At 59.9% G+C, this 23,630-nt stretch overlaps 1 protein-coding gene and 1 long non-coding RNA gene across 3 annotated transcripts in view; one reads left to right on the forward strand and one right to left on the reverse strand.

Annotated features, from left to right (window-relative positions):
• Positions 1–363: 363 nt before the first annotated feature.
• On the forward strand, positions 364–1,251 carry LOC149120590 (uncharacterized). Its single transcript, XR_016226345.1, has 2 exons — positions 364–575; positions 995–1,251. It is a non-coding gene; the product is annotated as an uncharacterized LOC149120590 (long non-coding RNA).
• A 2,650-nt stretch (positions 1,252–3,901) lies between these two features.
• Positions 3,902–23,630, reverse strand: part of IL4R (interleukin 4 receptor) — a 28,942-nt gene continuing 9,213 nt past the window's right edge. The window contains exons 2-10 of one of the 2 annotated variants that reach the window (XM_008257908.5): positions 17,432–17,519; positions 16,388–16,526; positions 15,221–15,372; positions 13,045–13,196; positions 11,251–11,407; positions 9,167–9,266; positions 7,701–7,779; positions 6,760–6,809; positions 3,902–6,100 (exon numbers count right to left, since the gene is read on the reverse strand). In XM_008257908.5, coding sequence (XP_008256130.4) covers positions 4,657–6,100; positions 6,760–6,809; positions 7,701–7,779; positions 9,167–9,266; positions 11,251–11,407; positions 13,045–13,196; positions 15,221–15,372; positions 16,388–16,526; positions 17,432–17,501 — 2,343 coding nt within the window. In that variant the 5' untranslated portion in view covers positions 17,502–17,519 and the 3' untranslated portion in view covers positions 3,902–4,656. Of the gene's footprint in view, positions 6,101–6,759; positions 6,810–7,700; positions 7,780–9,166; positions 9,267–10,203; positions 10,445–11,250; positions 11,408–13,044; positions 13,197–15,220; positions 15,373–16,387; positions 16,527–17,431; positions 17,520–23,630 lie in introns of those variants that run through there. The other variant, XM_089321497.1, reaches the window with a different exon arrangement.

Below are 23,630 nucleotides of genomic sequence, written 5' to 3' on the forward strand. Positions count from 1 at the left end.
GGCTGACCCCTACCCACCCCAGCACACCCCCCCCCCCCCCCGCCAGGCCCCCAGGCCAGAGCCCGGGGCTGGTGAGCAGCCCGATGCCAGGGGATAGCAGTGCGGGCTGGAGCCGCAACGGCTGGACCACCCACAGCGGGCGGCGCCGGCCTCCACCTCGGGAGAAGTGGGCTCAGAGGGGCCAGGGGTCTCCGTGGCCCGTGCACCGTGGCCAGCGCCCCGCGGCCGCCGTGAGCAGCCGGGGAGACCCCTCCGCCGTGTGGCGCGGGCTCTCACCCCTACCGGGTTTTTTTTTTTTTTTTTCTCCTCTTCTTTTTTTCATGCTTGTTATTTAATTAATGACTTTCGTGGGAACGCACTGTCAGAGCGGGGAAAGAACAGGATGTAAAGGGCGCTAGGACTCCCGCAAAAGCAGCCCCCGCGGGGCGCAGGTGCGGCGGCGGCGGGGCCGGGGCTTCCGGTGGTTTCTCACTTTCCCCTTTGTGCCTTCGGGTTTTCTCTGAATCGGAGGAGGCGGCCACGTGGCGAGAAAGCCAGCAGAAAAATACGACGAGCGGCTTTCGAACCGGACGGCGGTAAAGCAGGCGCGCCGCTGCCGGCCCCTTTCACGTCGTGGTCGAGCGAGCCTGGGGAGGTGCAGGGCCAGGGAGGGGGACCCCACATCGGCGCCTCGCCCCGCCCCGGAGGCCGCGGCGTTCCCACGGGGCCTGTGGTCCAGCGCCGCGGGGGCTGCTGGGAAACTCCAGCATCCTGCTCTGCCCACCCCAGCGCCTCCTTCCAGCCAGAGCTCTGGGGACAAATTTTCATGTGCTTTAAAAAAACATCCCCCCCCCCCGGAATCTTATCTTTCCTTCCGTCCCCCCACCTCAGGCAATGAAGATTATGCTGGAATAAAAAATACGTGCTGGGGCCGGTGCTGTGGCGCAGCGGGTTAAAGCCCCAGCTTCCCATATGGGCACTGGTTTGAGTCTCCTCTGCTCCACTTCCCATCCAGCTCTCTGCTATGGCCTGGGAAAGCAGTGGAGGATGGTCCAAGTCCTTGGGCCCCTGCACTGACGTGGGAGACCCAGAAGAAGCTCCTGGCTCCTGGCTTCAGATCAGCGCAGCTCCAGCCGTTGCGGCCATCTGGGGAGTAAACCAGCGGATGGAAGACCTCTCTCTCTCTCTCTCTGTCTCTACCTCCCCCTGTAACTCTTTCAAATAAATAAAAAATAAATATTTTTTAAAAAAGTACTTGTTAATAAATAAAAACATAGATAACCATGAACTCTGATGAGCTCCGATTTATTATTTATTGATTTGTTTGAAAGGCAGAGTCACAGATAGAAAGTAGGCAAGAGAGAGAGAGGTCTTCCAACCACTGGTGCACTCCCCAATTGGCTGCAATGGCCAGGACTGCACCAGGCCAAAGCCAGGAGCCAGGGGCTTCTTCCGGGTCTCCCATGTCGGTGCAGGGGCCCAAGGACTTGGGCCATCCTCTGCTGCTTTCCCAGGTGCATTAGCAGGGAGCCGGATGGGAAGTGGAGCAGCCGGGACTTGAACCAGTGCTCACACGGGATGCCGGCAGTGTAGGCCAGGGCTTTCCTCGCTCTGCCACAGCACCGGCCGAGCTGCAATTTAGAATTGAGTTCTTCCAAGGCACACACCACCCTTCTAGAACAGTGTGAGCCCTCACATCACAGCAAGGAACCCGGGCGCAGCAGCTCTGGGCGCGTGTGTCTGCCTGGCACTGGTGCCTCCGTAGCCAACACGATTCTTCCAACCAATGCATTCGTGTGTGATTTTTCCGGATTCCCTTCGTGTACATTAACTAAAAGCGTGCGCCATGCTCGTAATCTGAGAGCTGGTTTGTTAACGCAGCCTCTCCAGGATAAGTTGATGGAAAGGAGGAAGGCACAGGCCATGGGCCTCAGTGCTTGCTGTGTGCGGGAGTGTGCGGGGCCTGGGCCCCAAGGGTAGGGTCAGTCATCACAGAGGGGGAAGGAGGGGTTGCCTGGGGAGGCAAGGACCGGATTTGGAGATTTTTTTTCTTTAAGAGTCCTTTGTTATGGAAATTCCAAGCAAGGCCGCCTGCCCCACAGCCAGCTGGCCGTGGAGGTGTGAAGCCGCACACGCCCAGTGGCCGTCTCACGAGGCGGTGGTCAGGAGGAACACTAGTCCCCTACCTCTGCAAGGCCGGACGGAGTCCTATCAGAGGAACACTTCCGGTGGCTCCACTTCCGCTCCTTGGCTCCCAATCCCCGATTGGGGGAGAAGCCTGATGGTTGATTTCTATTGGGTGAGGTTTTTCAGTGGGCGGGACTAATGTGTACTGGAGCCAAGCTCCGACTTCCTGCCTCAGGTCACAGCCACTGTCATGTCCTGGCTCCCCTCAGTTCCCAGAACCTGCCACATGCCTGGTGCTTCGTGGCTTTGTACTTGCTCTACCCTCCACCCTGAATGCCCTTTCCCCTGCGCAACGGTCTGGTCCCTGACCAGGGGGCAAGGGGCCCGTCTGGCACGTAGCAGGGGCTCAGTGGATACTGCGGCAGTGGTCCCTGAGCCTGGGGCAGGTGACAGGTGGGAAGTGCCTCTGTCCGGCTCTCCATTCCAGCTTCCTGAAGCCCAGCCAGTTCGGAAATACAAGCCTCGGGCGACAACCTGGGTTTTCTCCTCCGATCCTGTAGAGAGAACCAGGACTCCAGGCTTGATTCTGTGTCAGGATCCCAGCCGGGCTGCGTCTCTGCCACCCCCACAAACATATTTCCCTTGTTTCTAGCTTCGTTTTTAAAAAGATTTATTTTATTCACTTGATGGGCAGTTAGAGATCCATCTTCCATCCACTGGTTCACTCCCCAAATGGGTGCAATGGCCTGGGCTGGGCCAGACCAAAGCCAGAAGCCAGGAGCCTCAGCCGGGTCTCCCATGCAGGTGCAGGGGCCCAAGCACTTGGACCATCTGCTGCTTTCCTAGGCCACAGCAGAGAGCTGGATCGGAAGTGGAGCAGCCGGGATTCGAACCGGCGCCCATATGGGATGCTGGCACTGCAGGCATCGGCCCTTACAGCTTCATTTACAAACTTGTTTTTTTCTGAGAGGATGCTGGCAGTGGGTGTGGTGGACAGCTGAGCTTGTGCCACGCGGTACCTGAGGGGACAGATGAGGCCGGCTGGGCGTGCTGCTCTTGGACCTGGGTTCAAGTCCAGAAGTCTGGACTCCTCTCACGAGGGAACCCGGGGCCAATCCTCTCCCCTTTTCGGAATTGCCCTTTGGGCAGCCGAAGGGATAGGTTGGGGCTCAGCCCAAGAGGCTATTTATTTCAAAACCAGACTGTAGGTGAGGCGGTGGTGAGCTGCCCTAACTCCCAGGGCGTTATGCACTGTGCGCGAGCAGCCAGGAACCTGCAACAGCCACGCTTCTCGCGCGTGGAAGTCAGGGCCCCTGCCTGTACATCTGCTGGGGGTCTGGAGACACTGTCTGGATCCCCCTGTGGGCCTGCCAGGACCTAGCTGGCTGACCTTGGCAAAGCGCAGTAGCCAGCCACCGCTAGTGCCCCGTCTGTGTCTCCTCCACGGGCCAGCTCCTAGTCCAAGAGTTCGTTCTCCCCTCCTCCCCCCCGGGGGGTGGGGCAGCAGCAAGTGCTGGAGAATTCACCGACCCTGGAAGCAGCCTCGGTTGAACCCCAGCGCCCTTGGCTGCGGCGGGTGACTCTGGGCATGCGCGGTGCGTGCTCTTCCCCGCGTCACCGGGCCGCACCAGCAGTGCAGCTGATACCACGCCCTGGACCGCCCCACCCCGGCTCGGAAGGAGCGAGAGGCAGCAAGCCCCTTAACTTCCTGTGCCCTGGTTCTGCTGGATGGAAGATTCGGTGGGTTAACGGAGGTCAAGCGTGCCTGGCGGACGCTTCCTTGCTAACGACGAAAGAACGAGAAAAAGAACGAACCTTTATTTATAGAAAACTCCTCCCTCCCTCCAGCACATGAAGCTACCAGGTGAGGCAACAAACTGGGACTCAAACCTTCTTCAAGCCAAGGCCTGCCTTTGCAGCCCCTGGGGGCTGCGACCCCGTGCAGGGCACAGCCCCATACCGGACCTCAGCGCGGTCTCACCCAGCTCCTGGCGCAGCAGGTGTCTCTGAGGAGTGGAGGGGGGGCCGCCGGCAGGCGGTGAGGCTCCTCCACTCTCCTGCTTCCTAGGGGTCCCCAGCCTTAGAGGGGAGCAGGGGTCTGCTGCTCACATCCTCCTTGATTGCCGCCAGCTGGGTGGCAACCCCAGGACCGGCACCTCCGGCCCAAAGCCCTCCCTCTCCAAGCCTGTCTGCCCAGGCTCCCCAACTCATTCCCATGTTGGCTTTCTTGGTTTCTAAGCTCCCAACAACAGCTCCCCCCAGGCCCGGGGTTCGAGGTGACTCGGTGCCTAGGGCACAGCTTGGGCAGGTGTGACGGGACCACGTGGGGAGTGCCCGGGCAGAGCTGGCCCAGTGGCACCCAGTTCCAATGGACGCAGCAAGCCCAGGCTGACGCTGGGGGGCGGGGCAGGGGAGTCCCTGAGGCCCCAGGGGTTTGGCCAACGTCACCCCTTCCCACCATGGTTCGCTGAGCCCCAGGGCAACGCTCCTGGCTGGCATGGAGAAGCCCCAGGCCTCACCCGAAGACCTCAGCAGCAAAAGCGCCCATACCTAGGCAACCCTCGTGTGTGTGGACCCTGCGGAGACCAGGCCCGCCATTTTGGGGGGCTGGCTTGAGTCCCAAGTGTGGCTGGGGGAAGATGGGATGGCCGCTTGGGGCTTGCCCTCCTCAAAGCCACCTAGGGGTTCCGGGGAAGCTGGAGGGAGGTGAGCCTGGTTGGGGGGCGAAGAGGGATCCGGGGTCCTCCAGGGGCTCCTGGGCTCAGCACCGTCTCCACAGCAGCAGCCACAGCAGGGGCTGGCCACCACCTGGGCCTGGCCGCTCTCCTCCTGCCCGTGACACTGTTTCAGGTGGCCGCACAGGTGGCAGGTGAGGGCAGAGTAGACGATGCCACTGCACAGGTCATCCCTGACGGGCTCCGTGGCCTGCGCTGGGGATGGCGGCGACTTCTGCCCGTCCCCTCCCTTGGCCGCAGGCTGCCCTGGGGAGGGAGGAGGCTCCACGTCCAGTCCAAAGGTGAACAGGGGCATGGGCACTGGGGCCGGGTCCCCGGGGCAGACGAGGTGCTCGAAGGGCTTATAGCCCCCGCCCCCGCTGCTGGCCCCAGGCGCAGGTGTCCCCGTGTAGACAGAGCCCCCAGCCAACAAGCTGGCGAAGGCCTTGTACCCAGCCTCTCCGGGAGGGCCAGCTTCCGGCCCTGTGCCATCCTGGGCGCTAGCCTGCTTTTCGGTCGGCACACACTCCCGGTAGCCACTGGAGGGGGTTGAGACGGGGGCTGGGGCTGCCCCGTGCTGCAGGACCCATTGGCGTAGCACATGTTCCCAGCTTCCCGGCTCAGGCTGCAGCCCGGTGGCCAGCTCGGAGGCGGCACCTGGGCTCCCGGAGTCTTCGACCAGCAGGGGTTCGGGGGCAAACTCTGGGGGACTCGGCGGCGTCTGGCTCTGGCAGGCGCTAAAGCTGCGGTAGGCGGGGTTGTCTGTGACGACGGGCGTCCCGGCACTAGCCAGGCTGGCAGGGAAGGCGGGCTCCTCGCCCTGCCGCGATGCCTCCTCCGGCCACCCGGAATCTGGGGGCTCGGCCCGGGGCTTCGGGGCACTCCCGCTTCCTGGGGACGGGAGAAGGGCCGACTGCCCCCAGCCAGGCTCATCCCCCAGCAGGTCCAGGAAGAGGCTCTCCGTGAGCCGGGCCGCGATGCCCTCCCTGCCGTCCAGGAAGCCGCCCGCACTGCTCGCGGGCGATGGGCACGGGCTGCCCGCTCTGTCCTCCTCCACGGCCTCCTCCTCGCCCTGCGCCGGGGCCTCCAGCAGCTGCACGCACTGCACCACGATGATCCTCTCTGGCCACAGCACCGCCTTGCTCAGCCCCGGGCACCAGGCAGGCTTCTCAGGGCCCTGGCAAGGCCTGTTGCTGACAGCCTTGGGCAACTCTTCCTCCCTCTTCACACCATGTTCCAGCAGGCAGGGCAAGAGTTTGGTCAGGCACGTTTTCCAGTGTCTGCAACGGCAAGGAGACGTGCAGGGGTCAGGTTTACCTTTGATGCTTAGAAAACTCCTATGCATCCATCAAAGCCCAAGCTTCAGATCACCCTGGGTGGACGTCTGTGTGTTGCAGACTTGCTTCCCGAGTTAATGACCTATGAAGCAACCTCTGGAACCAACTCGGTCTACTGGAGAACAAGTCTATATTGGGCAGGGCCATGTCGACGAGCAACGCTACGGGGATGCAGGGGTTAAAGCCGGACTCTGGAGCCCCTGGCTGGGCTAGGTATTAACCCTTTGTTATTGGGAAGGCCCAGGAGGCCACAGGGGTGTTGGCACCCTCCAGAGTGTAGGACGGTGACCGTTTGCCAATGAGTACACCAGGAGGTCACTATTTGTAACACCCAGCACAGCTGCCCTGGTTGTGCACTGCAACAGCGTTGCTCAGGGCCAGCTGGGCACTGCCGAGGGGCTTCTGCCCATTCCCGATCTGCCAGTGAAAACTCGCAGGGCCTCGGCCAGGAGCCCACCTCCCCACCCCGCACCTCCTCCTGCCACCCCACAAACCCAGGGAATGGAAGGCAGACATTGTGGGGGAGCGGCCTGAGCCTGCTCTCCATTCTATCACCTTCCAGGTACCACACGGGCTACCACAGCCCAAGCTCAGACACTCACGGGCACCTGGCTGGTTCCTGGCCTTGGGCCCGCTTCTCCCACGGTGACACCTGAAACGTAAGAGGCAGACGGTGACACAGAGCAGGTGACCTTGCTCCAGGCCCGGCCCGGGGTGTGTGCACTACATAAATGGCCGTCGCTTGGAGGCCTGTGCGTCTCGGGGTGACTTGTAACGAGGTGAAGGTCCCCTGATGCATCGGTGGCACTTGATCCTCGGGGGTCTGCACACACAGCTGCCACGTCCCGCCCCAGTGAGCCCAGCGGCGGCCACTGCTGCAGCTGGGCCGCGGCAGAGGCGTCCCTGGGCCTCGAGGTCTCTGGGGAAGCGAGCACCCGCGGGCCTCCCTCTGGGCAGCGCCTGTGTCCCGCCTTGTCCCTGCCAAGGCTCGGACAGACCCACCCCCAGCTCTGGGGTGACTGGATCAGGAAAGGAGGCGGGAAGTGGTCCATCCCGGCCAATGAGAACTGAGCAGAGCTTTGCTGGGCCGCGGATTGGCTGGCTGGTTTTCTCATGCACTTGAGAGGCAAAGAGAGCTCCCATCAGTTGGTTCCCTCTGCACACGCCTGCAACAGCCAGGGCCCAGGCGACTATCTGGGAACTCCATCCGGGCCTCCTCCCGCATGGACGGCAGGAACCCACGCACTTGAGCAGGACGCTGGAGTCCGGAGCTGGCGCTGGGATCAGACCCGGGCACTGTGATGCAGGACGCGGGTGGCCCGCCCCAGCACTCGTCTCCCTGCAGATGACACACAGGGGAGCAACCCCAGAGGAGCCGAGCCCCAGCAGAAGCAGTAGCTCTGGGAGCCAGCCAGCAGGAGGGGAGGGACGACCACAAGAAGCCGCAGAATCTATCTCCCCGGAAACTTTCCAGAATGTTCCACAGCAATTCCAACCCCTCAAGGCCCCAGAACTGCCTGCAGCCCAGCCCACAGCCTTATACCTGAGAGTCCTGGATGACGATGGCCACCAGGGGGCTGTGGGCGGGGTTGGGAATCTGATCCCACCATTCCTTCTTAATCCTGCAGAACAAAAGGAACAGATGACCACTCCCGCCCGCCCCCAGAGCCCTCCAGGCCACCTGCTCATCCGCTGCCCCCTGCCCGCTGCCCGCTGTGGAATCCTCACCCTACCCCGGTGGGGAGGCTTCTATCCCTGCCTACACTCTGCGGACAAGGAGACCGAGCCCCACGGAGGTGGGCGACAGCAGAGCCGGGGTCCCACAGTGGCAGTCAGGTACCCAGAACTGAGTTCCTAAGGGGGCCGCCTGTTTCCCCCACCACCACCCAGGCACGAGGCCCCCAGCGCGAGCATTCCAGATTTCTCTCCCATAGTCCTTCGGGGCAGGCTGGGAGGCCTGAAAAGGTGGGAAACACATCAAGAAAGAGACCCCAGCTCATCCAGGGTCTGCCTGGAGCCACGGGGCCATGGCAGGGAGGGAGGGCTCCCAGCACATGTCACTCAGCAGGTGTCTGCTGAGCACCTGCTCCACACTGTGCAGAGCCCCGGGACAGCAACCGTGAACCAGACGAGAGGTGCCTCTGTGACATCATTCGGTCACAGCAGTGAGTAGATAAGGGGGTGGAGGGGAACAGAGTCGGCAGTGGCACCTCTCAGCCGGGATGGGGAGCAGTGCAGAAGTGAGTGCTGAGGAGGTCTGGGGGAAGGGGGCCCCCGTAGGTAACAAGGCCCCGAGGCCACCAAGGCCAGGAGGCGGGAGTGCTGGGGAATGGTGAGGGGGTTCAGGGAGATGGCGGCTCAGTGCAGGAGGGAAGAGTAGCCCAGGGTCATCGGGATCACTGGTGACGAGGCCAAGAGTGGATACCCGCCTTGCGTCGATCCCTGGCCACCTCCAGTCCTGACCTGCTGGCCCCATTTCAGGGAGGGGGGCTGAGGCTGGAGACCCCCACGGCTCCGAGGCTCCCCATCTGCCACCTCGCAGCCCTCCCTGGCTTCCCCGGGGCCCGGGCTCTGCCGCTCCCCACCGCGACTCCCTGTGTGCACAGCCCTGTCACAGCCACCTGCTGCCAGGCATCAAGGCCAGGTTCCAACCCAGGCCCCCTCACTGCACCAGGGCAACTGTTGCGAGTTCTTCTCCCTCCTGCCCGGATGGAACTGGGCGTGGAGGCCATCAGGGGATGTGACATTCTCCATCACCACCTCTCCCCGGGCAGGGCAGCTCGTTCTGCCCAGCAGGGGCCCAGCCTCACCGGCACCCTGCCCGAGGAGCACCCGGGCCCTGGGCTCCTCCTTCTCAGCCCACGCGGCCCCTCCTTCCCTCCCTGCTGCTGGGGGAACCCTGTTCTGGCCTCAGTGCCTGGCTGGCGGCCAGGAGCTGCTCAACGCAGGACAGCGGCGGGCTGTCCCCTGCCTGCCCCGGTGGCGCCTCGCGCTGAGCCCAGGACTCACTTGATGGCGCTGAAATAGCAGGACAGGCAGATGGCCAGGATGACGACACAAGAGATGCTGACGCCCAGTGGGAGGCGCTTCTCCAGGGGCACCTGGTAGTCTGCGAGCAGGAAGGAAAGCCATGAGCCTGCTTCTTGGCCACATCCCAGAGCCAAGGGCTGAGGCCTCAGCACCCCCCTCCTCCAACACCCGTCTCACCTGCTTGCTCCCCTTCTTGCTGCGCTCTCCCCACCCCCTCTCTCTGCACCTGCTGCTCTGACACACGGGGCCACCTCGCAAAGCTGCAACTTGCTTCTCTCTTTCCAGAAATGCAGAGGCCAAGTGCGTGACGCAGGAGCTGGACCGCCTGAGTTCAAAGCCTGTCTCTTATGTATCCTGTTAGGCATAGTCATTGGGATGTCACCAGAAGCTTCAAGAAGCTTCTAGAAAGATTTCTGCTCCCTGGTGAACCAGGTGCCCAGGGTATATGCCCTTGGAGCAACCCTTCTTTTCTGGTGTGTACAGCAGCCCCCATGGAGCCGTGAAGGTCAAGGTTACGGACAGAATGCCGCCAGGCGGCGGGCGGCGGAGGGAACATTGCGATGGAGTCACTCAGCTGCCAGAGCCCGGGGAGGTCCCCCTGTGGGACTCCGTTCCTCCTGAGATGACTCTTCCATGGCAGAACCCCCCGCTGGCTAGGATGCCCGTGTCCCACATCCGAGTTCCCAGGTTCAAGTCTCAGCTCCAACTCCCTGCTAATGCACACCCTGGTAGGTGGCAGTGACCTTGGGCTCAGGTCCTTGGGCTCCTGCCACCCACACGGGAGACCCGGATGGAGCTCCTGGCTCCTGGCTTCAACCCCAGCACAGCCCCAGCTACTGCAAGCACTGGGGAGTGAACCAGCAGATGGCAGATCTCTCTCTAGTACAGCTGTCTCTCTGCCTCTCAAATACAAGAAATGAAACCTATAGATTCCTAACTAAAACTGTGCTCCCGGTGTTTTAAACCTGGGTTTCAAGATAATTAGTGTTCTTCGTATGTCTATGTCTTTTATGTATTTAAAACATAGTATTCTTTTTTTTTTTTTTTAATTTGACAGGTAGAGTTATAGACAGTGAGAGAGAGACAAAGAGAAAGGTCTTCCTTCCGTTGAGTCATTTCCCAAATGGCTGCTAAGGCCGACGCTGCGCCAATCCGAAGCCAGGAGCGGGTGCTTCTTCCTGGTCTCCCATGCGGGTGCAGGGCCCAAGCACTTGAACCATCCTCAACTGCCCTCCCGGGCCACAGCAGAGAGCTGGACTGGAAGAGAAGCAACCAGGACTAGTACCCAGCGCCCCAACTGGGACTAGAATCCCGGGGCGCTGGCCTAAAACATAGTATTCTTGGGGCCAGCACTGCGGCATAGCAGGTAAAACCGCTACCTGCAGTGCTGGTATTTCGTATGGGCGCCAGTTCAAGTCCCAGCTGCTCCACTTCTGATCCAGCTCTCTGCTATGGCCTGGGAAAGCAGTAGAAGATGACCCAAGTCCTTGGACCCCTGCACCCGCATGGGAGACCCAGAAGAAGCTCCTGGCTCCTGGCTCCTGGCTTCAGATCAGTGCAGCTCTGGCCGTTGTGGCCAATTGGGGAATGAGCCAGCAGATGGAAAATCTCTTTCTCTCTCTCTGTGTTACTCTGCCTTTCAAATAAATAAATAAATAAATCTTTTTAAAAAAAATAAAACATACTATTCTCAGATGAGATACAGTTCTAGAGAATTCGGCGGGCAAAGAGGCCCAGGGCATCAAAAACGTCCCAGGACCTTTATCCTGGAACATGACAAAACGGACAGAGACTCGGTCCCCAGTTTCCACGAGGAGGAAACACACCCCTAAGCCAGCGGCTTTCCCGCCAGACTGCTCCGTGAGCCAGAACGAGCCTTCCACGGGGCTCCGCTGAGGGCCGCGGGGCCTGGCTGTCCCCGCTGCCCCCGACCCATCCACCCTGCCCGTCACCGAGTCTGTCCCTGGCTGGCAGAGGCATCCCAAGCCCGAGCCAGGAGCACCCACAGACGTTGCTGGGCCCTGCGGCGGCAGCCGGCAGCAGAGACCCCACGTGGCACTCACGGTTCTGCCACCTGGCGCTGGCGCTCCAGTCACTCCAGGCGCTGTTGTAGCTCCCAGCCCGGGCCCTCACCCGCACCGAGTAGGAAACCCCGGCCTTGAGGCTGCTGGCTGGCAGGCGCAGGGTGGGCCCCTGGTAGGTCACGTTGTAGATTTTGATCTGGAAGAAGAGAGCGAGATGTGAGTGCACCTGCTGGAATGCGGGGGGCCGTGGGGGTGGCAGGAAAGGACCCCAGACCCAGTTGAGACAGAGGGGGCCACAATGCCCTGGGGTGTGGCCCGGCCCCCCAGCATTGCTTACTTGATGGCTTCCTATAAGTCAACTCTCCCCTTTGTATTTGTTTTTATTTTTATTTTTTCAAGAGTGATGTATTCATTTGCAAGTCAGAGTTACAGAGAGAGAGAGGGAGAGACAGAGAGATCCTGCATCTGCTGGTCCACTCCCCAAATGGCTTCAGGAGCCAGGAGCCAGGTGCTTCATGTGGGTCCCCCAGGCAGGGGCAGGGGTCCAAGCGCCTGGGCCATCCTCCACTGCTTTGCCAGATGCATTAGCAGGGAGCTGGACTGGAAGAGGAGCAGCCGGGGCTCGAACCTGCATCCAAATGGGTGCAGATGGCGGCTTAACCCGCTGCACCATAGCACCAACCCCCCTGCTCTCCCTTTTTAAAGAGGTCAATCCTTGTATTTAAAAAGGGACCCCTGGCGGGGACAGGTATTTGGCGCAGTGGTTAAACACACTCCAGCTTCCCACTAATGCGCACCCTGGGAGGCAGCAGGTGATGGCTCAAGTACCTGGGCCCTTGTCACCCAAGTGGCAGACCCAGAGTGACTTCTGGGCTCTTGGCTTCAGCCTGGCCCAGCCCGAGCTGTTGTGGGCATTCAGGAGGTGAACCAGCGGATGGAAGATGGATCCCTTTCCCTCTCTCTGTCACTCTGCCTTTCAAATACAATGTGGTGGGCTGGCGCTGTGGTGCAGTGGGCTAAAGCCCTGGCCTGCAGTGCTGGCATCCCATATGGGCGCCAGTTCGAGACCCGGCTGCTCCACTTCTGATCCAGCTCTCTGCTGTGGCCTGGGAAAGCAGTGGAAGATGGTCCAAGTCCTTGGGCCCCTGCACCTGCGTGGGAGACCCGGAGGAAGCTTCTGGCTCCTGGCTTCGGATCGGCACAGCTCTAGCTGTTGCGGCCAATTGAGGAGTGAACCATTGGATAGAAGACCTCTCCTCTCTCTGTGTAACTCTGTCTCTCAAATAAATAAATAAATATTTTTTTAAAAAAGGAATAAATTAAAAGGAACCCCCCTGCTACCACTGCTGGGAACAAAAAGCAAGGAGCACCTGCCAAGGGTGCCCCATGGCTGTGAATGGGACCAGGAGCGGGGTGGCCTTGACTTGTGGCTGAACCTGTTTTCTCGGAGGTGGTGGTGGTGGCGGCGGCGGGGGGGGGGGTGTAATTCTAAGCCTGGGGCCTCCCACCTCTGTCAAAATAGGGATTAGTGACTAAGCCAGCTCCACCAAGCCTTCTTGGTTGGGTTGGCTTTGAGAGGAATTGACCTGCGGTGGCCACCTGGCTTTGGGACTTGGATCCCTGAAATGTGAGGCCGAGGTGCACCTGTTCTGCTCCTCGCCACCCCCCCCCCAAAACAGGTGTGGCCCGGAGTCCTTCCTAGCACAGCAGGGACAGGAAACAGAACAAAGGCTCAAAGGCCCCCTCTGCACCCTGCGAAGTTGAGAGCCTTGCCCGGGACAGCGCCAGCCCAAGCTCCCTCGCTCCCGGGGGGCCGTGGAGGACCCTGCTCACCTCCGTGGGGTCCGCCTCGCTGGAGATGTTTAGCATGTAGGACAGGTCATCATACAGGAAGTTGTTCGGAGGGTATGGGTTGCTCCAGGTCAGCAGCACCATGTCAGAGATGTTGGTGTGGACCGTGAGGTTGCCGGGGGTCTTGGGTTTCACTGCGGGAGAAAAGTGAAAGTTGCCTGCGTGAGGAGCCACCTGGGGTGATGCAGGAGACCACGGCCCAGCGCCTGGCTGCACCTGCGCCCACAGGCCACCTGGCTTTGTCACCGCCGGCGCTGCCACAGTGCCTGGGGATGGGGCACCGCGCTGACGGAGAGACCTAAGGAGAAGCCATCACTATGATGATGATGACGACAATGATGATGATATTTCTTTTTTTTTTTGACAAGCAGAGTGGACAGTGAGAGAGAGAGAGACAGAGAGAAAGGTCTTCCTTTTGCCGTTGGTTCACCCTCCAATGGCCGCCGTGGCCGGCGCGCTGCGGCCGGCGCACCGCGCTGATCCGATGGCAGGAGCCAGGAGCCAGGTGCTTTTCCTGGTCTCCCATGGGGTGCAGGGCCCAAGCACCTGGGCCATCCTCCACTGTACTCCCTGGCCACAGCAGAGGGCTGGCCTGGAAGAGGGGCAACCGGGACAGAATCCAGCGCCCCGACCGGGACTAGAACCAGGTGTGCCGGCACCGCTAGGCGGAGGATTAGCCTAGTGAGCCGCGGTGCCGGCCGATGATGATATTTCTAAAATGCAACACAGCGGGGACCTGTGTCTTGGCACTGTGGGGTAAGCCACTACTTGAGGCCACGGATCCCCTACTGGAGCACTGGTTCAAATCCCGGCTGCTCCACTTCTGATCCAGCTCCCTACTAATGTGCCTGGGAGATTAGCAGAAGATGGCCCAAGCACTTGGGCCCTTGCACCCACATAGGAGACACAGAGGAAGCCCCTGGCTCTGGCTTGACCCAGCCCTGGCCGTTGTGGCCATTTGGGGAATGAACCAGCCAGGAGCCTCTTCCAGGTCTCCCACATGGGAGCAGAAGCCCAAGCACTTGGGCCATCTGCTGCTGCTCTCCCAGGCACATTAGCAGGGAGCTGGATCAGAAGTGGAGCAGCTGGTTTGTGAACCCGTGCCCGTATGGAATGCTGGTGGCGTAGGCAGTGGCTTAATCCACTATGCCACAAAGCCAGACCCAATAAGCCTATCTTTTAAATATGTTATTTATTTTTATTTATTCGAAAGAGGGGGAGAGGGGGAGAGGGGGAGAGAGAGAGAGAGAGAGAGAGAGAGAGATCAAGCCAGGAACTGGATCCAGGTCTCCTGCATAGGGGGCAGGGACCCGAGAACTGGGGCCATCACCTGCTGCCTCCCAGGGCGAGCAGGTGCAGGGAGTGGGAGCAGAGTCGCCCCTGGAGCCCAGACACCCTGATATGGTATGTGGGCATCTCGAGGGGTGTCTAGCACTGACTGTGAGCAATAAATACACCAGTACACAACTGCTTTGCAAGCTCACTCATGGGGTCAGTCCTGCACCTGAACAGGACTCCTGGGAGGCTGGCTGTGCTGGGAGGCCCCCGGGGGTGTCTCTGCCCGAGAGTCTCTCTGAATTACACCTGCACTCTCCCGGGGAGCCATGAGACTTGAGACAACATGCTGACCTTGCTTCTCTGAGCAATGGTTTTAGTCAATCATTAAAAGGGGGTGCCCACTCCCTTTGGGAACTTGAAGTTCCAAGAGGCCTTGGGACTCCCCCAAGGTCACCCAGCAAGACGTGAGTGATGTCTTAAGTTCCTGTTTTAAACTAACTATGCTAGGGCGAGCTCGTGGGGCGGGGGCGGGGGAGGATTCCCGCAGGGATTCGGGGGTCCAGGACAAGGTCAGCCTGCCTTGGTCAAAACCACTGAACAAGGCAATGGAGGGCAGAAAGACTGTCCCCAGGTCCTGCTTCCATCTATAGCAAGCTTGTCTTCCGTTAACGTGCGCCACCTCCACATGCCCTGCTGACCGCTTCGATCCAGGGGGCTGTATTCAATCACTAAGCCAAGGTGCTGGGAGGTGGAGAGCTCCAGCAGATCTGAGGCTTCCTCCTGCCGCTCTGACCCCACAGCGCCTGCACGGGAGCCTGGCCAGCCTGGCCGGCATGGGGGCGACTGTGCCCAGCCCCTCCCCCCCCCCCCCGCCACTTACCATTCTCGCTGGGCTTGAAGAAGGCTGACCACAGCAGCTGGGGCCCCGCCCACAGGTCTAGCTTGTAGGTGTCCGCTCCGAACATGGCCTCCATGAACATGTGGCACACGCACACAGCGTCTCTGAGGTTCTCGGGGATGCACGTGTAGTTCCTGCAGACACAGGGGCCGGGGTTAGGCTGGGCGCGCGGAGGCTGCCGGCGAGCCATGGCCAGACCCCAGCACATGCCAAGGAGCCATGCTGGCTCCCAACTTCCCGATCGCCCGGCCTCCAGGACCCCACGGGGCACTTGGCTACCAGGTCTCTCCCAGCTTCTCAGTGCTATGGCCGATGTAGACTAAACACAGCCACGGACACAAGATGTGCGTGAAGCAGCGGGGTTGTGATAAAGCTTTATTTACACAAACTGACATGTGGGCTGGGTTTGGCCCGTGGCCGTGGTTTGCCAACCCTTGGTCTATGCCACTGCACTGAAGCAGAGCATAATTGTGGAGTAGCCCCTGGACCAGTGTACCCTACATGAGATGCACCCATCACTGAGTGCCTGTGTGCCTGATCATGTCTTGTCATCCACCTGTCCGTCCATCCATCATCCACCTGTCACACGGCGTCCCACAGGAGCACCTGTGACAACCTGGCTACGTGCTCACTTTATTACCCCCCCCCCCACCATCAAGTCTCATCCAAGCCTGGTCCGGGCATTGGGGTCAAGGTCAAGTTTCACTGATTCTCCTGCCACCAAGACAGGACCCAGCTTCCACTTTCAGGAGGCTGAAGCAGTGGCAACTGCCAGAGGCCACAGATGCGTGACGCCGCCCCCGCTCTGAGGGCCACTGAAGTGAGGGGCGTAAGTTCTAACAAGGTAATGATCGCTTGATGGGAGCCACCCAGACCACAGCATTGGGGGTCCTACAGCCACACAGTCTGAGAACTCGTCTCGTCCAGTAGCCACAGACCCCCGGGACAGTTTGCTGAGAGTCCCGGGGCCCTCCACCCTGTCTCAGACACCTCTGCTCTGCCCCTGCACCCACAAAGCCCCAGCAAACCAAGTTTGGCACCGTGCCCTGTGGCGCAGCGCCCAGACCAGGCCAGGGCTAGCCCTTTAGGGCATAGCTCCCACTCCCTGGCCCCCAGCCCCTGGTCCCCCCAGCGCCTGCTCAGACTCACTCAGGGACCACAGCCTCCAGCTGGTAGGACAGGCTGAGCTCGGTGCTGCAGTTGGTGGGACGGGCCATCTCCCACTCACAGGTGGAGATGCTGAGGTAGTCGGAGATGCAGGAGGGCTTGTGTAGCACTTGGGCACTCCCTGGAGAGACACAGGAATATCCTCTCTGAGCAGTCGGGAACCCACAAGTCTGGGGAGGGGAGGTGGGGCGGACAAGTACCGCCACCGAGACAGGCGGGAAACCGGCTCTAGTGGCACAAAGTGGATCCTGGCACGCACCCCGCAGCCCCCGTCCCCCGGCTCAGGGGCCAGGACCAGGACTCCTGCGGCTTGAGCGGAAGGAGCTGGATGCACCTGCACCTTCTGCGAACTCACTACCTGCCCTTGGCCAGCGTACAGCAAGCCCCTGGAACAGGTGCCAGGTGGGAGAGGGGCGTTTTCTCAATATTCCCTGCCCCGCCCCCTCTGAGCTCAAGAGGTCTCCATCACGCAGGGGATCCTGGCCCTCTGGCTCCCAGTGGGTTCGGCCTAGGGGTGGGAGAGGCTGGAGTCCTCCTCTCGGCTCCCTCCTAGATAATCAGGGGCCTGCGGGGACGGGGGTCCCGGAGTCTGTACATTGGCTTTGCTTCGTGGCTTGAGATCCGCGGCATCCCAGCTGACGTCACTGCATAGCTAAGCAGAGGCGCCAGCTACCAAATCAACAGCCCCTAGGTCATCTCATGTCCAAAACAAACCCCGATCACCACCTGCTCCCCCAAAACACCGCCCCTGGCGGAGCCGTCCGCATCCTGGATTAGACTGCCGTGCAGCTGAGCCGGGTCGCCTTCTGCCACTGCCTGCCGATTGCTGTTCAGCGGGGCCACGAGCTGCTTCCGTGGCGCATTGATTTCCAACTCCACTTACTACGGGGACTGTGAGTCATTGCTCATGCCCTCGCCTCTGATGATGCAACCCCGGGGGATCTTTGCTTTGCTCACGGACATACCCCAGGCCCTTGGGACATAGTTCACAGTCAACAACGGGACGATGGACTGGGGGTGACTTACCAGAGGCTGCCGCCCACACCAGGATCAGGCAGCTCACGGGGAGCAGGAGCCCAGAGCAAAGCCGCCCCATCGGGACAGGGGAAGGGGCCTGTGGAGACACAGCAAGCGGGTTAGTGCCCGCCTAACATGGGAAGGAGCCCTGCTTTGCTCTGGCCTTTCATGCCTCTGCCTACAAGAAGCCTTCCAGGTTAGCTGAGCCAAAATCACACAGCCTCTTTTTGTGGAGAACCACACACACACGCACGCGCCCCCCCCCCCACACACACATACACACACACACACGTCTTGGATGATCCCCTTTCTTAAGAACCTGCTCGGTCACCTGCCAGCTGTGGACCGGGAGCAAGCTGCCCTTCCGTGCCTCAGTTTCCTTATCCGTGAATGGGGCCAGAAACAGCAGAGCATCATGGGAGTTACAGGAGCTGACACAGCAGAGACCCTTAAACAGTGACCAGAATACAGCCAAAGCTTGATGTACCCGGGCTACCGCGTCAGACTGGGTAACGTGCGAGGGAGAGACATCTCGCGCCCACGGGCGGAAGCTGGGGAGTCCCAGGTGCCAGTGGACGTGGGGGCTGCTCACTGCTAACTGTATGACACCGCCCCCAGGCCAACCTGCTCCCCCCAACTCCCACTCACGGGCCAGAGCCCTCGGGAGCTAAGCACTCGCCCTAAGTCAGGGCTTCTCAATGCAATCCTTGGGGGATGAATTCCAACACAGGATTTTTGGTGGTGGTGGGGGGGGAGGAGGAGGCACGCTCAGACCACAGCGCCAGTTAAGAAAGACACTCAGGGGGCTGGTGCTGTGGCGTGAGGGCTAAGCTGCCTCTTGGGACGCCGGCATCCCAAATCAAAGTGTGGGTTCGGGTCCCAGCTGCTCCACTTCCAATCCAGCTCCCTGCTAATGTGCGTGGAAAGCAGCAGAGAGTGGCCCAAGTGCTTGGGTCCCTGCCACTCACATGAGAGGCCCACGTGGAGTTCTGGGATCCTGGCTTTGGCCTGGCCCAATGCTGGCTGTTGGGGCCATTTGAGGAATGGGCCAGTGGATGGAAGACCTCTCTCTCCATCTCTCTCTGTTGCTCTGCCTTTTACGTACATGGAAAGAAATATACATTTTTTTTCCTAAAAAAGGAAGTCATCCAGAGGCAGCATTCCCCCAATGTGAAGAGCAGGCCAATGAGTCAAAATACAAGAGGACGTCACAAAGTTCATGGAAGCATGGAATTCAAAGATACTTTGGTGCAAAAAAGCTGAGAAATCCGTGCACAGTGTTCCCATGAGCGCTGAAGATCCCTTGTGTGCATGGATTTCCAAAGCTTTTGCCACAGAATAAACTTACCTTTTGAAAAATTATCTGAGAGAAAGACACACACACGAGAGAGAGAGAGCGAGAGAGCACACAAGCTACCAATCCACAGGTTCATTCCCTATGGCCCCCAAATGGCTCCCAGCTGGAGCCTAAGACAGGAACCAAGAACTCAACGAGGTCTCCCGCGTGGGTGGCAGGGACCCAAGTATCCGAGCCATCACTGCCGCCGCCCAGGGGAGCAGACGAGGATGGAACCCAGGCCCTCTGACACCCGATACTGGCGCGCTACCTGGCTCCGCCTAGCGTCCACCCTCCTGACGGATCTTTTACATCTGCGTGTCCACAAGCTTCTCGAAGCACCACACCCAATACAGGATTCACTTTACAGGGTGGACCCTAGCGGGCGTGGCTTTCGCCCAAGGATTAAGGTGAACCACCTGGAGCAGGACACGGCATTGCTTCTCAGGGGCTGTCGGCCACGTGCAGCCGTCACACTTCCGACCACGGACACTCTGAAGCCACTGCAGGTTCACGCTCTTCCACGAATGTCCCAGGTTTCTAGCACAATGGACTCAGGGGCGAGCTGTCCCTTCTTCAACTGTCTGCCACCCCAACAGCCAGGGCCAGCCTTGCTCACTGATGAATCCTAGCAGGTGCACCTAACTCAAGTCAATGACTTTGAACATGACCTGGGGCCCCTTGTGGGCTCAGCACAAGGGTGGAGGAGGGGGCCTTGGCCTTGCCCTGCTGGGGGTCCCAGTGGAAGATCACAGAAGGGGCGGGGCGTGGGTCCCCAGCGCCAGCTTCCTCTGCACAGCCTCAGAAGTGTTCACAAGTTCACAGGGGCCCACAGCAGCCTGTGGCCGAAATGGCAAAGGTCTCCCTTCATCTCCAAGTGTGAGCACAGAGAAACAGAGTGGCCAAGGGGCCTGCCGGAAGCCACACAGCAGCAAGACTTTTGCGGTGAAGCTCTGCGAAGGCGGGTGGGGCAACTGCCCAGCCAGGGTCGGCTGAAACAGCCTACCCGCCACACTCGGCGCCCTCCCCTGATCTGCAGTGGAAGGCACACCCGGACACATGCATGTTCAAACACACACACACACAAACATGTGCATGCACTGGCTGGCTTCACACATAGGCAGCTGCTGCTTTTAAAAATATATATTTATTTATTTGAGAGAGACAATCTTCCATGTGCTGGTTCACTCCCCAAATGGCTGCAACAGCTGGGGCTGGATCAGGCCATGGCCAGGAGCCAGGAGCTCCATCCAGGTCTCCCATGTGGGTGGCCAGGGCTCAAGCACTCGGGCCATCTTCTGCTGCTCTTCCCAGGTGCATGAGTGGGGAGCTGGATCGAAAGGGGAGCAGCTGGGACTCAACCATTTAGATGCCGGCACTGCAGGTGCCACCACCCTGGCCCCTGGGTGCTGCATCTTAACAGAAACCACAGCACAGGTGCAGTAAGTACAGAGGCCCCTGCACACAGCTCAGGGAACAGAGGTGCAAACGAGCAAAGGAATTAACAGTCAATCGCCAGGCGACCAGGACGTGTGGCAGAGGCAACGACGTCAAGTGCCGCTGTGAATCCTGGGGTTCTTAATGAGTTGGGGCTGACCTGGACAGGAATACCCTGCAAATATCCCATCTCAGACACATTGCCACCACTCTCTGCTTGCTTCCCTCCACGGAAGGGGCACTCGCTCCCAGGCCATGGCCAAGCAGGGCCTAGCTGTTAGAAACAGCATCCTATGCTGAGCCAAGCTGTGTGTGTGCACCACACAGGTGCAGCCCCGCACTGGGCTGGGAGCTTTGCCTGCGGCATTGGACGTACCGCCCTGCTGCACCTGCCCAAGAACCCAGCACCCCCACTTTCCTGCTAAACAAACGGGCCAGCAGGGCCGAGCCATGTGCCTGCCAGCTGGGGCAGAGCGCTGAGCCGAAGCCAGGAGCCAGGTGCTTCCTCCTGGTCTCCCATGTGGGTGCAGGGCCCAAGCACTTGGGCCATCCTCCACTGCACTCCCGGGCCACAGCAGAGAGCTGGACTGGAAGAGGAGCAACCGGGACAGAACCAGCGCCCCAACCGGGACTAGAACCCAGGGTGCCGGGGCCGCAGGCGGAGGATTAGCCTAGTGAGCCGCAGTGCCGGCTCAAATAAATTTTTAAAAAATCCTTTCTTTAAAAAGGCCCCTCTCCTAAGCAATGAGTAGCTCAGTAAAATGCAGGCTTCTGAGTGATAAAAGCCGATCCCCAAAGAGTACACACAGCGATTCCTTGTAACATTCTTGAAATGGCAAACTGTGCAAACAGAAAACAGATGAGTGGTGCAGAGGCTAAGCGTGGGGGGTGGACAGGCTGGCAGTTGGATGTGGCCATAAAAGGAGACAGGAGGGCTCCAGGCAGTGACACAGGCGCTCTGTGTCTTGTGTGTGTGGTGGGTGCTCAGACCTCTGCGAGGGATACAACTGCAAGGAACGGAACACATGCACACACATATATGTACACACACCCACACATGGGCACACACCTGCACATGGGCACACACACAGTGATCCGACGGCAAGGAATGGAACATGTGCACATACGCTCTGACGCACACACACACTCAGGCACACGCACACGCACACACGTGCCCGCAGGGAGCCCAGCAACCAGGGGAACCGGAACCAGATCCGGGCCATAGCATGGCCAACACCTGGGTGGCGATGGGTAAGGTTCCGCTTGCTAGTTGGGGAACTGAGCATACAGGGGACAGCTCAGTACATTGCTTACAACCGATGTGAAATCTGCATAATTATCCGAAAATACAAAGTTCGTGACAATGAAACAAAATCCAAGCTCCCTGATGAGCCAGCCCGGTCGACCCTCGACCCTCAAACACTCGATCCTCCCGTCCTCTCTCTGTCCTCACACGCCCGCCCCCCCACCCCCGGCATCCCCTGACACCTGGACACCCTCCCACTCTTTCCTCTCCCAGGCCGTCCACGCCTTATCACAGCACCTGTCACCATCTCACATCGTGTTAGTGAGGTTACACACACACATGTGCATTTCATTTCAGAGAGCAGATGGCAAAGATAGCAAGACCGGACTGCAAAAAAAAAAAAAAAAAAAAAAAAAAAAACCTTCAACTTCCTGAGATCAAAACACGCCCTGAAAAATAAATAGAAAGCAAGCAGAGGAAAAGGTGGCGATCTATGTGACAAAGGGTGAGTGGCCTCAATATGCAAAGAGATCTTCCGAATCAATGAGACAAACACCCCCTTGGGAAAAACAGGCAAAGGACAGAAAAGGTTCACCACGGACGTGATCCACAGTCGGAAGACGTGACACAGGCCCCTCTCTGTAAGCTGCTGGGGGTGTGAAAGAGAACTTGTCATTTACAGTACGCCCAGCAGGTAACGTGAGCAGCCTCAAAGGTCAAGGAGGAAAATGGAGGTGCAGAGCGGGCAAGTGCCAAGGTCAAGATCATGGAGTTAGGGGGGCATGCAAAGCTGCAGGAAGCCAGAGCCAGGAGGCGAGCAGAAGCATTGAACCTGGGAACACAGGCCTGTTGGTGATAGAACACAGTTAACGCAGTTTAGAAAATGGGGGTGGGGGTGGAGTCAGTGGGGTGCCCTGAAACCACAGGAGCCAGCAGCTTAGCAGGACTCTTCCCCAGCCCAGACGGGCGCAAGGGCCGCCTGCACTGCTCCTCTCTGGGCTGAAAACGTGCCTGGAAGGAGGGGACCAGCTCTGCAGCCGGGATGCAGTCACCCCATCTGCACCCCCACCACCATACACCAGGGACACGGGCTGCAGGGGCCTCCGGAGCGGCTCACCCTGACGCTCTCGCATCTGAGTCCTCTGGACTCGGGGACAGCCGGGCCGGGCTGGCAGGGAGCCAGGGACACATTGCTCCCCAGAGCAGCGGCCCAGCTGGGGTTCCCAGAATCAGCGGCCACATCTGCAGCCCCACCCCAGGTGGTGGCGATGCCCAGAGTGGCCGGGGCCCTGCCCGCCCGCCCTCCCCAGCTCAGCCCAGCCCAGCCCAGCAGCAGCAAGAATCAGCAAGTTGGCCAACAGAGCATCTCTGCCTCCTGGGGCGCCTACTGCTTGCTCACGGCCCTCACCCCTTCAGGAGTTCCCCCAGCACCTGCTCTGTGCCAGCCACCACGGACCCTACACACTACTTGTCCACTCGCTCACTCCCTTCTCTGAACAACTATATGAGTGAGTGCAGAGTTACAGGAGGTTTCGGAGCAAAGTGACATCATAAGACTTTTAAAAGGTCCTTTGGGGGCAGGTGCTGTGGTGCAGCTGGCTAAGCTGCCACCTGGGACTCCCGCGTGCCCTATCAGAGGGCCACCATCCAGTCCCAGCTTCTTTGCTTCTGATCCAGCTCCCTGATGCCACACCTTAAGAAGCAGCAGGTGGCCGGTGCCGCAGCTCACTAGGCTAATCCTCCGCCTAGCGCCGGCACACCAGGTTCTAGTCCTGGTCGGGGCACCGGATTCTGTCCCGGTTGCCCCTCTTCCAGGCCAGCTCTCTGCTGTGGCCAGGGAGTGCAGGGGAGGATGGCCCAAATACTTGGGCCCTGCACCCCATGGGAGACCAGGAGAAGCACCTGGCTCTTGCCATCAGATCAGCGTGGTGCGCTGGCCGCGGCGGCCATTGGAGGATGAACCAACGGCAAAAGGAAGACCTTTCTCTCTGTCTCTCTCTCTCACTGTCCACTCTGCCTGTCAAAAAAAAAAAAAAAAAAGCAGCAGGTGATGGCTCAAGTGTTTGGGCCCCTGCCACCCACGTGGGAGACCCAAATGGAGTTCCAGGCTCCTGGCTTCCATTGGCCCAGCCTCGGCTGTTGCAGGCACTTTGGGGAGTGAGCCAGTGGATGCAAGATCTCTCTCTCTC

Source organism: Oryctolagus cuniculus, chromosome 19 (genome assembly GCF_051225735.1).
Source record: "Oryctolagus cuniculus isolate XC-2025 breed Fujian yellow rabbit chromosome 19, ASM5122573v1, whole genome shotgun sequence".
Classification (NCBI taxonomy): domain Eukaryota; kingdom Metazoa; phylum Chordata; class Mammalia; order Lagomorpha; family Leporidae; genus Oryctolagus; species Oryctolagus cuniculus.